This window comes from Hipposideros armiger, unplaced genomic scaffold, assembly GCF_001890085.2.
Source record: "Hipposideros armiger isolate ML-2016 unplaced genomic scaffold, ASM189008v1 scaffold_443, whole genome shotgun sequence".
NCBI classification, from domain to species: domain Eukaryota; kingdom Metazoa; phylum Chordata; class Mammalia; order Chiroptera; family Hipposideridae; genus Hipposideros; species Hipposideros armiger.
Genome location: NW_017731793.1, coordinates 916,589 through 931,784, shown reverse-complemented (window position 1 = coordinate 931,784; position 15,196 = coordinate 916,589). Strand labels below are relative to the sequence as shown.

At 48.2% G+C, this 15,196-nt stretch overlaps 3 protein-coding genes across 5 annotated transcripts in view; all 3 read right to left on the bottom strand.

The window, feature by feature from the left end:
• Window positions 1–508, bottom strand: part of LOC109394911 (glutathione S-transferase theta-3-like) — a 7,018-nt gene extending 6,510 nt beyond the window's left edge. The window contains exon 1 of one of the 2 annotated variants that reach the window (XM_019665474.1): window positions 289–508. In XM_019665474.1, the coding sequence (XP_019521019.1) occupies window positions 289–400 (112 nt within the window). In that variant the 5' untranslated portion in view covers window positions 401–508. The remainder of the gene's footprint in view (window positions 1–288) is intronic. The other variant, XM_019665473.1, reaches the window with a different exon arrangement.
• A 2,385-nt stretch (window positions 509–2,893) lies between these two features.
• Window positions 2,894–12,102, bottom strand: LOC109394912 (glutathione S-transferase theta-1). Of its 2 annotated transcripts, XM_019665475.1 has the most exons (5): window positions 11,903–12,102; window positions 10,084–10,171; window positions 7,950–8,100; window positions 3,546–3,722; window positions 2,894–3,353 (listed from the first exon to the last, which is right to left on the bottom strand). In XM_019665475.1, the coding sequence occupies exons 1-5, from the start codon at window positions 12,012–12,014 to the stop codon at window positions 3,159–3,161; spliced, it is 723 nt and encodes a 240-aa protein (XP_019521020.1). In that variant the 5' UTR covers window positions 12,015–12,102; the 3' UTR covers window positions 2,894–3,158. The 2 variants fall into 2 exon arrangements, with proteins under 2 accessions (XP_019521020.1, XP_019521021.1); XM_019665476.1 differs by lacking the exons at window positions 3,546–3,722; window positions 7,950–8,100 and having other exon boundaries at window positions 3,236–3,353.
• Window positions 12,103–13,034: 932 nt separating this feature from the next.
• LOC109394880 (glutathione S-transferase theta-4) overlaps window positions 13,035–15,196 on the bottom strand; it is a 9,571-nt gene continuing 7,409 nt past the window's right edge. The window contains exons 4-5 of the mRNA XM_019665404.1: window positions 14,343–14,519; window positions 13,035–13,232 (exon numbers count right to left, since the gene is read on the bottom strand). Coding sequence (XP_019520949.1) covers window positions 13,035–13,232; window positions 14,343–14,519 — 375 coding nt within the window. The remainder of the gene's footprint in view (window positions 13,233–14,342; window positions 14,520–15,196) is intronic.

The window sequence follows — 15,196 nt, the reverse complement described above, 5'->3', positions numbered from 1 at the left end:
CCCCATCCATGATGCCGTCTCCCTAGCAAGACATGTGACCATCTGACACCCTACAAAATATAACCTGTATTTTAAAGAATGTTTAGTATTCACTATGCAAAGGTCGAGGCTCTTTAAAACTACACAAACTGATAACAGATGCTGTGGTTTCCTTGCTGGAGAGTCCGTCTACCCGTCTGTCTTTACACGCAGCTGGACCTTGAGGCGCGCCAGCGGGGGCGGGGGTCGGTGTGCATTGCGGCCCAGACCTCCCCCCACCCCACCCAGCTTCCTGCCTGCCCCGCCCACCTTTGAGCAACTCCACGGTGCGCAGCTCGAAGGGGATGTTGTTCTTCTTGGCGAAGATGTAGACGGCGCGGCAGGGCTGGGACAGCAGGTCCAGGTAGAGCTCCAGGCCCATGGCGGGGACGGCACGCAGACCCACGGGACAGACCCGGGGAACAGAACCCGGAACAAGAACGGCGGGCAAGAACCGCGGGGCAACCGAGCCTACGATCGCGCGCAGTCGACGACTGGAGCCTGACCACGCCCTCCCCGCCCATTGGATAAGGAGGTGCTGCCGCCTCCCATGGTCCTGTGCTCAGTTCCCAGGGTGGAGGTTGGGAAGGTTATACAGATTTGCTCTCTGTGGAGGCCTCACCCACATTCCAGGAAAGAATTATCCGATCCTCCTCAACCCCCTAGGGTCATATACATTACACTCCAGCTGATCACCCTCTCTGGAAGCAAAAGCTTGTAGGGCTCATTTAGAGGTTTTCAGGGGGCCTAGAACTTCTCCACTTCTTCAGCAGGGCCAAGTCCTTCCAACTGTGACCCTGGAACTCCTCAGGTTAGTGGCTATAAATGCCCCATTTTCTAAGAGAGCCTCCTGGGGTTAAGACAATGTCCCCAAACTCAAGTATCATAAAAAGCCATTTGGCAAGAGGATCAGTTACTGGAAAACTTGACAAAAGCTTGGCCTCCCTGGTCCCACATGCTCCCCAGCTAAGGAAGACCATGCTCCCAGTAGAGTGCCTTCCTGGCCTGTGCTGCAGCCCTCTCCAGGCTGAAAGGAGTGTGTTCTCTAACTACCCCCTCCCGCCCCGCCCCGTTCAGTGATCTACCCTCCTCCACAAGTCACCTTTGGCTGAAATACTACAATATGCAATCTCCCTGCTTCCTCCCTGGCCACCCTCCAGTCACTCACCAGCAGCCAGAATATTATTCTAGAACAATCTGAGCAAGCCATTCCTGTTCATGTTTACAGATCTTGGGTGTAGTAGCATTTAAGGCCCTGCATGACTGAATCCTGATCAGAAGAGCTGTTGTTTGGACTTTCCCCTCCCAACTAACTGTAGCCAAGCCTCTTGTGATTTTAATTCCCCTAGCATTTTTGGCAGCTAGAATTAAATTTAATTTTAGGATATAGATATAGGTTTTAACTGAATGTTTCAGTTGCTGTGGTTGTCGCATAGTTTATAATCATGTTCGAAAGACTGCCTGCCTGTAAAGTAAGTTCCAGGAGAAATGTTTAAAAATACACTTTGCTTGGGCCGGCCAAGTGGCGCGTTGGTTAAGAGCTGGCTTGGGATGCCAGAGGGCCCCGGTTCAGATCCCACATATGAGGGCCAGTGACACTGCCCTCTACAGCTAAGATGCTGAACAATAGCTCAACCTGGAGCTGGGCTGCCATGAGTCGCCGGCAATGGCGTAGGCTGAAGCCCCTGCTGCAGTGGGTTGCCATGGGCTACCGTGTGTAGCCAGCAGCCAGCGTGAGCAGCCAGCAGCCCCTGTGAGCTGCCAAGAGCCACCATGAGCGGCCATCCAGAGGCCAGCGACTGATCTGCCTCGCCCAGGAAGAGCGCAATGATGGTGCCAACTTGGGCCAGTGAAGCAACGTTCTCCACAACTAGACTGAAGAACAAAACGACAGCAACTTGTCTGTTCCCCTTCCCCAATTCCCCAATAAAAATCTTTTAAAAAATTTAAAAAATACAAAAATACACTTTGCTTGAGATAATAGAAAAAATATAGCTAGTTAAGCACAAAACAATGATAGCTTAAACAATGGCGATAGTCAACAAGTCATCTAGTTTCTGCTTTGTGCTTTTAAGGTCACTTGATGCGCAATTATGAGATATTTTGCAGAATCTTGGTTATTCAACCCAGCACCCCTTGTTCTCACAATATAATTTTATGTTGCTTATGTACTGTTTCTTTGTCAAATAGGAAGAAATGACACCAGGGCCACAAGGAGAACTTGAAAGTTTGTTTTACAGAAGGAAAGAATGTCTCCAAGCCAGCTGCAACCAGCTGCTGATTCCCAGGAGTTTAATATGAAAAACATTATCTATGACTAAAGAAACACAGACTTCTCTCGGTTCCCTGGAACGCCCCCTTCCCCTATTCCCTAGCTGCATAAAAACTCCCTATTTTCGCTTTTTGAAAGAGACTGATTTGAGAGATTTTGCTCTCCCGTCTTCTCGCTTTGGTCAAAATTGAATAAAACTTTCTCCATCTCCACGCATCAGTGTCTCAATGTTTTGGCTTACTAGGGCACTGGGCACATGAACCTGGATTTTAGGAGTTGATTCGGCAACAATTCCCAAGGACAAATGCAGGGCTCATGACTTGGGGCCAAAGTGCCATGTCCTGGGAGCCCAGCCCAGCCAACTGATCTACCACCACGCTTACAAACAACACATGTGGGATGCCTGCTAACCCCTATACTGTCTGGTAAATCACTTTCTCCAAGAGTTAGAAGGCTCGAGGGCAGTTATTAATTTCATTCTTGGCAACCATCAGGGGGAAGCTGACTCACAGGGCCTAGGAAGAGGGGTTGTCTTTTAGATAGAGACCAAGACCAGGGCAAGGGCAAAAGGAAGGTCAAATAAGTCACACATCAGAGTTAGAAGAGGTTCAGGCTAATCCCAGGTTTATTTACCAAACTGAAGACAAAATGTAGTGATTAAAGGAGACACGTCTGGGTGTGCCATTCTCATGTAGCTTTCAGGCAGCTATGGAAGACAAGGTAGGGGTAGGAACCCGGGCTGGGGAGCCATGGTTCAGTGGGATTCGGGCAAGTCTCTCCCGCTCTCTGGGCCTGCCTCCCATGGGACACTGGAAATGAAGGTGCTTTGTGAACTGCCAAGGGCAGAGCAGGGTCAAGGCTTCCCGGCTCATCGGATCATGGCCAACACCCCAGGCATCAGCTTCTGCTTTATGGTGGGGTCTGCAGGTGGAAAGTCCTTGGCCTTCAGAATGACTTTATGGGCCTCCTGGAAGAGGTCCTCCCCGACTGCTGCCTCCACGCGCTGGCGCCACGCAGCCAGCTTGGGTCGGCCTTCAAAGACTTGGCAGCCAGCACCCACAGGCTGTAGGGAAAAAGGGGACAGGATAGAATAGGGGTGGATGAGTGAGGCCAAGGATGGCAGCATCTGCCTGGTTTGGGGACCACATGGTTCTAGAAGAGGTTACCACAAATAAGTACAATCTCACAGTCAGGTGGGGGCAGCATAAGCAGGACTTCAGCAACCCACCCTGCCCACCCTGCCCACAGCACTCACATGCATCAGCTCCGTGATGGCTACCAGGTCAGCCAGGGAAATGTGGGACCCTGAAAGATAGGCCTTGTTCTGGAGAAACTTGTCCTCGAGTATCTTCAGGGTCACATCCAACTCTGCCAGAGTGGCTGCCAGCATCTCAGGAGATACTGACTCACCCAGGAAAACAGGGAACATAGTCTGGTGGGAGGGCAAGCAAAGTGGGGGATTAGGGGCCAGCTCAGCCTTGGGGGCAGGAAGGCAAGCCCCCTGCTCTTGGAGCTGCTTCCTGGTTCCATGCACCTTTCTTCCATGTCCTGGGTAGGCCTGCAGGGAAATTCCCAAAGGACTCCTTTTCCCTGAACTATTCCTGCTTCCATGAGCTCTGATTGGTTGAGCCTTGGAGGCTTCTGAAGGACTCAAATCCCTTTGAGAATGACTCAAAGGGAACCTGAACAATGAGTGTCATACTTTGGTGGAGGGGAGTGCTGGCTTAGGAACCACCTATTTTATAATCTCTTTCCTCCTGAATATAAAATCAGTCCCTCTTACAGTATAATTAGGAGGATGGGCTTTTAAGGTCTCTCCATTAAAAGCTCATTCTTATGAACTGTGTGACCTACAGCAAAATACGCAAACTCTCTGAGCTTCAATTTCCTCATCTACGATACAGGAATAACAGTATATGACTCATCTTGTAAATAAAAACGTGAGGCCCAGAGAGGGACAGTCAGTTTCCAGAGATAGCACAGCCAGGAAAAGACTTGACCAAGCATAGAACCAACGTCTTCTGACCCAGTGAGTTACCAGGGACTAAGGAGGGGAGTCAGGAGAGAGAAGTGTCCAGGATTTCAGAAGGAGGGCATTTTAAGGCAAAGCCATCAACAGCCTCAGGCTTGGCAGCTGTCAGGGAGACAGAGTCGATGCGGAACTCAGGGCTTCATGGTCAGTGCGATAAAGTTGCTTGGGAGAGCCTGGGATTTTGGAAAGATAAACAGGAAGGACGAGGATTGTACTCTGACCCCTGGCTCAGGGCTTTCAGTTCCCTCCCCCATACAATAAGGCTGGATCAGCAATCACACACTGGTGGCCTGGAGGCCAGTGCTGGGCTAATGACATTCCTTTGGTTACAGAGTTTTTAAAAATACAAATCAGCTGTTGACATTTAAAAATGGAGACATTACATATAAAAGTCCAAATATTCAGCTTCTTTTTAACATAAAGAGAGAATTGCTGGTAGGTATCCCTGCACGGCACCTAAGGCTGATACAGGGAGAAGCTGCCCACCTAGGCCACGTCCCTCATTTATTACCTGCCTCACCCTTGCAAGAGACAGTCTACATTTCCCTTCTGTTCCGACTGGGTGGCTCCAAAGTTCTTAGGGTTTTAAAAAAGTGTTTTTGTTCCACTTTAAATATAAAAGTCCATAACAGGGTAATAAATAAATTCTGATTTATTCACATGATTAAATAGAGTAGATAAAATGGATAAATTAGATCTATCCATAGCAATATAGAAAAATGCAAGTTGTAGAATGGTATGAGAGCATTTATATAAAATTTAAGCAAAACAAAACTGTATTTTGCTTATGGATATGTATAAATATAACAACGTATATTATGAAATCATGAACTGGAAATACTTGCACCAGATTCCAGAGTGGGATGGCCTCTCAGAATGGAGTGATCTTAACAAAGAGGTCTTTTGACTTTTGTTCTCTAATGTTTCTTTCTTATATGAAAAATGATGTGAGACAGAACAATAAAACTCATGATCCAGAATTAGCCAGGCATTTTTAAAAATGAGGAATTCCACTTCTGATTAGGATATCAACAGTCTCAAAAAACGTTGCTTTCACCATAATGACCCTGGAAAGAAAATAATCTTATTTTTCTGCAAAGCCATCAAAGAGTTATAGAATTCTTTAAAAATGAAAATAGGTCCGGCCGAGTGGCACGTTGATTAAGAGTTGGCTTGGGAGGCCAGCTCTGAGCAACAGAGCCCCGGTTTGGATCCCACGTGGGCCAGTGACGCTGGGCTCTCTATAGCTAAGATGGTGAACAACAACTCGACCTGGAGCTGGGCTGCCGTGAGTGGCCTGCGATGGTGTAGGCTGCAGCCCCTGCTGCAGTGGGCTGCCATAAGCTACCGTGAGTTGCCGGCGATGGCATAGGCTGAAGTAGGGCTGGCAGGCAGCTGGCGTGAGCTTTCGTGAGCCGCCGTCCAATGGCCGGCAACCGATCTGCCTCACTCGGGAAGAGCGCAATGATAATACCAACATGGACCAGTGAAGCGACGTCCTCCACAACTAGACTGAAGAACAAAAGGACAGCAACTTGTCTGTTCCCCTTCCCCGATTCTCCAATAAAATCTTTAAAAAAAAAAAAAAGGAAAATAAAAGAAAGAATAAAACAAAAAAATAAAAACGTCTTAACCTGTACTGTCCAATATGGTAGCCACTAGCCATAAGTGGCTACTGAGCTCTTGAAATGTGGCTGGTCCTAGCTGAGGTGTGCTTCACATGTAAAATACATACCAGATTCTGAGGGCTTAGTTTAAAAAAAAAAAGGAAATAAAAATAAAAATATTTCATTAAGTTTTTCTATTGACTACAGAATAAAATAATTTTTTAATTTTTAATTATAAAAAACATAGAACATAAAATTTACCATTTTAACTGTTCAGTTCATTGGCACTAAGTACATTCACAAATGTGCAACCATCACCATTGCGGTTTCAGAAGTTTCCTCACTTTGCAAGATTGAAACTCTGTCCCCATTAAACAATTCGCCCTTCTCTCCCTTCCCCCAGCCCCTGCCAACCACGATTCTCCTCTCTGTCTCCATGAATTAACTACTCTATACACCTCACTTATGAGGAATCATACAATATTTGTCCTTTTGTGTCTGGCTAATTTCACTTAGCAAATGTTTTCAAGGTTCATCCATGTTGTAGCATGTGTCAAAATTTCCTTCCTTCTTAAGGCTCAATGATATTCCATTGTATGTATGTACCACATTTTATTTACCCATTCATCCATCAATGGACACAGCGGTTGCTTCCACCTTTGGCTATTGTGATTTGTGAATAATACTATTATAAACATGGGTATAGAAATATCTTTTCAAGACCCTGCTTTCAATTATTTTGGGTGTATACCCAGAAGTGAAATTGTTGGACCATTTAGTAATCCTATTTTTAATTATTTTGAGAATTTACTATATTGTTTCCTACAGTTGCACCATTTTACATTCCCACCAACAGTGCATAAGAGTTCCCATTTCCTCATATCCTGGCCAACCCTTGTTATTTTCTGGTATATATAGCTCCATCCTAATGGGTGTGAAGTGGTATCTCGTTATAATTTTAATTTTAATTCCCCTAATGACTAGTGATGCTGAGCATCTTTTCGTGTGTTTATTGGCCAAAATGATAATATTCTGAATATATTGGGTTAAGTATAATAATATATTAATTTCACCTGTTTCTTTTTTACTTTTTAAATGTGGCTACTGGAAAATTTAAAAGTACATATATCACTCACTTAATACTTCCATTTTGCAGTACTGGACTAAATGAACTAAATTGCAGAGGGGGATGAGCCTTTCCTAGCTAGGTAAACAAACCATTTTCATCCTTGGTGTCCAAGCAGGCAGGGTGCACGTTTGCCACTGGCATGGGACTTTTCTGACTAAGCAGCCATGTGGGGAACTGAGGGCAGGGCTTAAAAGCAGAGAGATCTCATGGTTGTGGTGGTGCTTAGATTTCACATCCTTGCTGAAGCAAGCAAGCAACCTGATCCCACCCTCAAGATACTTGAAACCAGAGATGAACTGAAGCTAACTAAAGCTGCAACCCTGTCCACCTCCATATTAGCTGAAAGAGATTAACCTCCCACTGAGGCCTCCTGACAAAAGAAAGGTACAAGCTTTTCTAAGGGTACTTATCATGTACTTCAATTTCTACTCTTACACATAATGTCTGGCACACAATAATAAATTATAAGACATGCAAAGAAAGAGGAAAATATGACTTATAATCAAGAGGGTATAAAGCGACCAATGAAACAGACCCACAGAAAATCCAGGTATTGAAATTAGCTGACAAAGACTTTTAAGTAATTATAAATGTGTTGAAGAATTTAGAAGAAAAGATGGACCAAATTAGTAAGCATATGGTAAATTTCAGCAGAGCAATGGAAATTCTAAAAAAGAACCAAATAAAAATTTCTAGAACTGAAAAAAGACATATCTCAAATAAAGATTGGATTAAATGGGCTTAACAGCAACCTGGGCACAACAGAAGAGAGAATTAGTGAAGTTAAAGTCAGGTCATTGGAAACTATCCAAACTAAAAGGAAGAATGCAATAGTGCCTGAGCCCCTTTGGGAGCAATGCCCTCACTGTCCCCCCATCTCAGGGGCCTCACCTTATGCCACAAGGCTCGAAGGCAGTTTCTCCGCAAGGTTGTATGTTGCCACGCCAGGTATTCATCCACACGGGCACAGGCCTGCAGGTCCTGAGGGTACCAGTGGTCAGGAACCTTATATTTGCGGGTCAGATAGAGCAGTATGGCCACACTGCAGGAGAAGGAAAGATGTGATGGGTGTGGGAAGGGCACTGTGCTAGAGGCTTTGTACAGTCACTTCTTTAACCTTCCTGACAATGTGCCAAGGTATTTGCCTCATTTTCCAGACAAGGAAGCCAGGCTTAGAATAGTGAAGGAACTTGCCCAGGGCACACAGCCTTTGGTGGCAGAGCTGAGAGCCTCTCTGAGATTAACACCCAAGCTCATCCTACCACCAGGCAAAATTCCACAGCAGAGTGGCCTGCCATGTGCTCAGAGACAGTTCCTGATGAAAGGGCCAAAGAGAACTCCCTGGAGGAGATGGCATCAAAGCTAAGCCCTAAAGAAGTTCAGTTCTGTCCAGTCTGCATCCACTCTTATCATCTGGCATTCAGACTAGCCTCAGATGGCCTGATTATTCAAAAAGGCTTCCTGTCATCCTTTTGTTCTTTGTCATCCCTTTGCTCTCCCTAAAGCACCCTGTAGGAAACACTGGGGCTGCTGCAGGATCACAGAACAGCAGAACAGACAAGGCCCTTGGAGCCCTGCTCTTGCCCTGGGTTATGAAGGCTGCCGTGATGTTGGGTTAGGGATGGACTGGAAGGGCACTGAGGATGTGTGACTTTGGGCCTACAGGTAGGTTTTCAGGAACCTGGAGTACACCAAGGGCTGGGCACTCCAGCCAAAAGGGCAGAAAATCTCTGTATCTACCACTGGCCTATGTTTCTATGAGGAATCCTGCCCCCACACTCCAGCTTAACAACTCACTTGTCTGTGCAAGATACTCTGGAGCTCCTTTTGCTCCCAGCTAATTTTTTTTTTTTTAAGATTTTTATTGGGGAATTGGGGGATGGAAACAGCGCTGGGGAATTGGGGGAAGGGGAACAGACAAGTTGCTGTCCTTTTGTTCTTCAGTCTAGTTGCGGAGGACCTTGCTTCACTGGCCCAAGTTGGCACCATCATTGCGCTCTTCCCAGGCGAGGCAGATCAGTCGCTGGCTTCTGGACAGCCGCTCATGGCGGCTGCTGGCTACACACGGTAGCCCATGGCAACCCACTGCAGCAGGGGCTGCAGCCTACGCCGTCCCCGGAGACTCACCGCAGCCCAGCTTCAGGTAGAGCTGTTGTTCAGCATCTTAGCTGTAGAGGGCAGTGTCACTGGCCCTCATATGTGGGATCCAAACCGGGGCCCTCTGGTGTCCCAAGCCAGCTCTTAACCATCACACCAATCGGCCGGCCCAACTCCCAGCTAATTTCTCAAAGCCACCTCTGAAGACAGCGGCAGGTCCCTGGGAGTCACAGACCTCTCAAGGTGAAGATATGCAGATATCGCATGCTGCCTCTGGCAGGTACCCCTGGGTGCTCAACACAGGGCAACACAAGGACTCAAGACAATATGGTGGCAGAAAGGAAAAATGATGCTAGCTGAATGTCTGAGGAATTCTTTGGGGGTGCAACCATCTCAAGATTCCAGAGATGAGTTTAAAGCTCCAGGTTCTCCTTCTTGTGGGAGAGGTGACTTAGGTGACGAAAGGTTAGAACCAGGAAAAGTTTTGGCCTTTCCTAAAGAGGTATCTACTTGGGACTTGTTGAGTTGTAAGATATCCATATATCTGGGGGTCCTCCATGGACAAGGTCCACCCAGGGAAGCTGCAGCTGAAAGATGGAGCCACTAAACAACCCAGACACCCCTGGGCTATCTCGAGGCAAGTTTGGCCAGAGGGTGGCCTCTAATGCAAGATGATGCTGCCATCCTCTGCCCTTCTCTGCACCTCTGCCCTGGGCTACTCTCACCAACAACGACAGGATTGGTACAAAAGTAAAATACATGCTTGCTCTTCCAACCATCCCTGGCCTGGGTTCCAGCCTTGACTCTCTGTGGGATGTTGGGCAAAGGGCTCTTCACCTCTGAGGACTTTAGTTTTTTGTCTATAAAGTAGAGGGTTAGGACAAGGTGGTTCCATCAAGGTCTGGTGGCAGCCCAGGGCCCTGGTTACCTCTCAGTCAAAGTGAAGTTCCCGTCCTTCAAAGCAGGCACCTTCTTCAGGGGGTTCACCTGGGCAAAGGCATCGCTGAGGTGCTGGCCTACAGAGAGCGCATGGTGGTGGGTGGTAGGAGGAAAACACTGAGCCCTGTATGGCTTGTGCCCACTCCCTGCAATGCCCAGGCTCCAATTTCACAACTCTTTCCCAGCCTCCAGCTGCCCTCCTGCATGGTAAAGCTGGTGTGGGCTGCTGCCACTGTGGGCAGAACAGGAAGCTATTATGCCAGGTGATGCAATATAGACCTGGACATCCCTTGCCAAGGCCCAGGGGGACATAGCCTCCCTCCCACAGCCCACCTTCCTGCAACAGAGCTCAAGGTGCAGGGTGTGATGCTTTAGCTGGGCTTTTACATGCTCCCCACCTTTGCACCATTACCAGCTTCATGAGCTTACATTTGGGGTGTCCCAAGCCACAGAGGCAGGGTGGTTAGTCACCTGAAAGGAGCTCTGACTTCCTACAGGGACCTAAGTAGAGCCACCAAACAGAGAAGTGGCCTTTTCCTGTTATCTATTTAATTGTAACCAACTTCTGGGCCCTCTGTGTCCTCTTGCTCACCCGGCCCTGGGCACTGAGGACACAGAGCTGGTCCTGCTTTTAGGCTCTGCTGGAGCTGGAACAGTAGCATCCTGGTCCAACCCACAGCCCCCGAAAGTTACAGCCCAACGCCCTCACCCGCTCTCCCTGCCACCCTGGCATCTGCTTGAGTTCATCTGAGAGGTTTCTGCTCCTTCAGATGCACCCAGAGAGAAGCTTCTGAAAGATACTTAAGTCTCATCACCGCCTTGCTCAATAGCTTTCAGTGGCTCCCCATGACCCCAGAATCAGGGGGAGGATTCCCCAGCCTCAGCCACACCCAAGATCTTTCCTTTTCCCTCCCTCTAGACTGTTCCTTCACCAGGGACACCCTCCCTCCTCTGTTGGTGAACACATCTCCTGCAGCACCCTATTTGACGGCCTGGCTGGGACATCCCTTTGTCCTCATGCCCTTTCCCCTGCCCACACTCTGCAGAGGGAAACCCTGGGCAGGACAAGTAACAGTCCACAGAAGAAGCTGGGAAGAGATAATGATTCAAGCAGAAAGACAGGCCAGTGCAAAGGCATAAAGGCATGGTAGCGAAGCACTGGATGAGAGTCTCAGCCAAGTCGAGTCACTCTATTTGCTCCACCAAGCAATTCATGTGTTCTGCTTCCCCCGTACCCCATCAAATGCCAGGCCTTGGCATGCCAGCTGTGTCCTTAGGGACTTGTGTGCCTGCCAGAGAAACAAATCCCCCTGCTCAGGGTGCAGGGCTCACTAAGCCCCCACAGCACTCCCTTGCTCCCATCATACCCTGTGGGGTGCCCACTCCCCATCAGGAATAATAGAAACAGAGGACAAGGTAAGTAAAGGCAAAGTAAGAGGAAGAGGAGGAAGACGGGGACTCCAATGCAGAATGGGCCAGTGCAGAGAGTAGGGCTGGAAAGTCGGAGTCCTGGAGCAGTGCCCACTATTGCAAAATTTCAGCAGCTGGAAGCCACAAAGGAGGGACTACACTCTGTCCCAGTCTCTATGCTCGGCCCCCTTAACCCCTCTTCTGCTGCATCTCTTTTTCCAGAGATCCACTTTCCGTATGCCCAAGCACACCGCTTTCTTCTCCAGGTCTCTCGTTTCCTTCTTTCCTCACGCCCCTCCCCCCCAAAGGGGATGGTGCAGTGAAGGGTCCCCTAAGCTATGTTTTGGCCTTCCCGGTCCTCCTTGACCTCTCGGTTCCCCAAACCCATCTGGGCCCACCTTTAAGCAGCTCCACGGTGTGGAGCTCGAAAGGGATGCCATTCTTCTTGGCGAAAATATAGACAGCGCGACAGGGTTGGGACAGCAGGTCCAGGTAGAGCTCCAGGCCCATGGCGGGGCAGCGGAACCAGACATGTGACCCAAGGCACACAGTAAAGCCCAGAGCGGGAACGCGGGGCTTCCCAGGAGGCGCGGCCCGCCTCCCGGATGCAGTTCCCTAATGGGCGGGAGCTGGGCACTTTGGTCCAATCTCTGGCGCTACCTTGGGCATGTCTGACGGGCCAGGGGCTCAGGCCCAGCCAGAGGGGTGGCAATGGGGTAATCGCCTCTTGGAGGGCTCTCAGTCCCAGACCTTTGTGACTGGCTCATTTCACTTAGAATAACATCTTCAAGGTTCATCTATATTGTAGTGCGTGTAACAATTTCCTATCATCCCCATTTTACAGATGAGGAAATTGAGGCACTGCATGATTATAGACCCAGAAACTGTTTTCATTTCCTTTGGTAATATACCCAGAAGTGGGGTTGCTGGATCTCTCCTCATCATTTTAAAGATGGAGAAACCGGCCCAGAGAAGGAAAGAAACAAACTGAGTGTGGGTCTCAGAGAATGAACTCTAGAGCCAGACTTTCTGGTTCATTCCACTGTGTTCAGAGAACATACATTGCATGATTTCAATTTGTTTAAACTTATTGAGATTTTATGACCTAACTAACATCTATCCTGGAGAGCATTCCATGTGCACTTAAGAAGAATGTTTATTCTGCTGTTCTGGAGTGAAGCATTCTATGTGTATACCTGGTAAATCCAATTGGTTTGTAGTGTTGTTCAAGTCCTCCATTTTCCTGATGATCTTCAGTCTCATTCTATCCATTATTGATGGTGGAGTATTAAAGTCATTGACTATAATTATTGGCAGTTTAATCATATTTAACCTTTAGCTTTTCAATTCTTTTCGGAAGCTGGAAGGACCCACTCCCACATCAGACCCTACCCTCACACCAAATGTCAGCAGCCGTGGTGGTTGTTCCAGTACTTTATTAGGCAAAGAAACAAAGTTGTTTTCAGCACCTCTCCCAAGGAAGGAAGCTCAGAGGGTTAAGCCAGCCAGGCTCTTCAGGATGGGCTGCTTCTACTTGAACTTCTGCAGTAATTCACAGATCTTCTCCTTGACTGTTGGATCCAATGTTGAACAGTCCCACTCTGCCAACTTTGACAGCCGGTCATGAGCCTCCAAGAAGAGGCCAGAGCCAATGGTCAGCTCCACCCTCATGCGCCACTCAGCCAGCTTGGAGCTGTTGAGGAAGATGTTGTGGTTGCCCGCCATGGGCTATGGATAGACAAAGAGGAAGGTGTGGTCAGTTTGGGGAGCAGCCCTACCTGAGTCCCCTCCTACAGCTTCAGTCTACTGATCTCTGAAGCCTGAACCAGGGGTCACAGGCTCTGTAATAGATGTGGGATGGGAATAGAAGACTCGGAATCCCCCAGGGTTCTTGGCCACTGGTCTTGCTTCAAGGCTCCTGATTCCTTCTCTGAAGTGAGGCCTGGCCCAGGTGGTTCCCATTTCTCCAGTTTGAAACCTCTTATGGGTCTTTTCTTCTTCCAAGGAAACCCCTTGTTCCCAGATGAGGGTGGGAGGAATCAGGTTTTTTCCCCCACATTGAACTCCTTCTGTGGTCAAGCAAAGGGGGTAGGACAGGAGAACTCGCAAGGCAGCTTAGGAACATTGCACCCAAAATTTCAGGGAGGCCAAAAGGGGGGTGGGGTGGGCTAAATGTAAGTGGTGGGAGGTGAAATGTAGGGGCTGCACCACCTGGGACAAAAAAACTGGAGTGGCTTTTTCTGGTACTGGTCTGTACTACACACTGGCCAAGGACCAAAGTGGCTACTTTCCAACTGGCTTGAGATTATGCTGACCTCACAAGACACTGCCCAGAGTCTAAACTGGCCATCCTGAACACCAACTAGGTCAGAACTGGCCACCTCCCCTGCATGAATGCCCTACACCCAAATCTGCAGTGGATGCCCCTTAAACCCAGAGCCAGGGGAAACTGCTCTGTACAGCTGTCTGGAGCTCTGGAAAAGGGGCACTTCAGCCATAAAGACTCTTTGGAAACATCTGGACACTTCTTGAAGAGTCCATCAGGGGGAAGAGGCATCCAGGATCCTGGCTGACTGACCAAGAAGTGCTGTGTTCTTCTCCCTATCTCAGGCTTACCCTGCAGCTCCTCCCCACACTGAGGAATCTTTGTAAAGCCTGGATGATGATCATGATCCTCCCTGATTCAAAATCTCCTGTGTCCCCTGTGGCCTCCAGCTTGGCTCCCACACTGCGCCATGTCTCTGCCTTCACCAGCCTGTCCTCAAGTGGTGGCCCCACTGGTCACAGAGGGGTCCCACCTCTGCCTGGGCTCTGTCTCCCCACTCCCGCACTCTATACCTGCATCATCTCCATCAGGGCCACCACGTCGGCCAGTGAGATTTTATCCCCGGTGATGAACATCTTGTCCTGCAGAAACTTCTCCTCAAAGAGCTGCACGTTTTTATTCACCTCGTCCAAAATCTCCTCTGTCTTCTCAGCTGGAACCTCCTTACCTGTGATCATTGGGATCAGCAGCTGGCCAGGGTCAGGGAGAGGAGGGAAGAGGAGGTTGCACCCCTGTCCCACCTGACCCTCGTCTGCTTGAGAGGTGTTGGACAGAACCAAAGATGTAAAGTAGCTTCACCTCTTTCAGCAGTTCGGGTTGGCAGAAGTTACCTGAGGCCGTTGTTCAGAAGAATTTTGAGATCCCAGCAGGAAAAAATCATGTGATTGATTAGTGATGCCTGTCACAGGCATAGGGTAAGAAGTATGGGCACCTGTACTGGTTACAATCATGCACCGTGATGGATTGCATATACGATGGTGGTCCCATAAGATTATAATGGAACTGAAAAATTCCTATTGCCTAGTGATGTTGTAGCCATTGTAATGTCATAATGCAATGCATTACACATGTGTTTGTGGTGATACTGGTGTAAACAAACCTATCACACTACCAGTCATATAAAAGCATAGCACAACAATTATTTATACTACATAATACTTGATAATAAACAACTGTGTTTCTGGTTTATATATTTACTATACTATACTTTTTGTCATTATTTTAGAGTGTATTCTCCCTACTTGTAAAAAAAATAAAAAAGATTGCTTTGGGCCAACCGAGTGGCGCGTTGGTTAGGAACTGGTTTGGGACGTCAGAGGGCCCCGGTTCGGATCCCACATATGAGGGCCAGTGACACTGCCCTCCA

Coding starts and splice junctions, on each gene's coding strand:
- LOC109394912 (XM_019665475.1), bottom strand. CDS start 12,014: ATGGGCCTGGAGCTCTACCTGGACCTGCTGTCCCAACCCTGTCGCGCT. Junction 10,172..11,902: donor CACCGTGGAGCTGCTTAAAG/GTGGGCCCAGAT, acceptor CGCTCTCTGTAG/GCCAGCACCTCAGCGATGCC. Junction 3,354..3,545: donor CCATCACGGAGCTGATGCAT/GTGAGTGCTGTG, acceptor TTTTCCCTACAG/CCTGTGGGTGCTGGCTGCCA.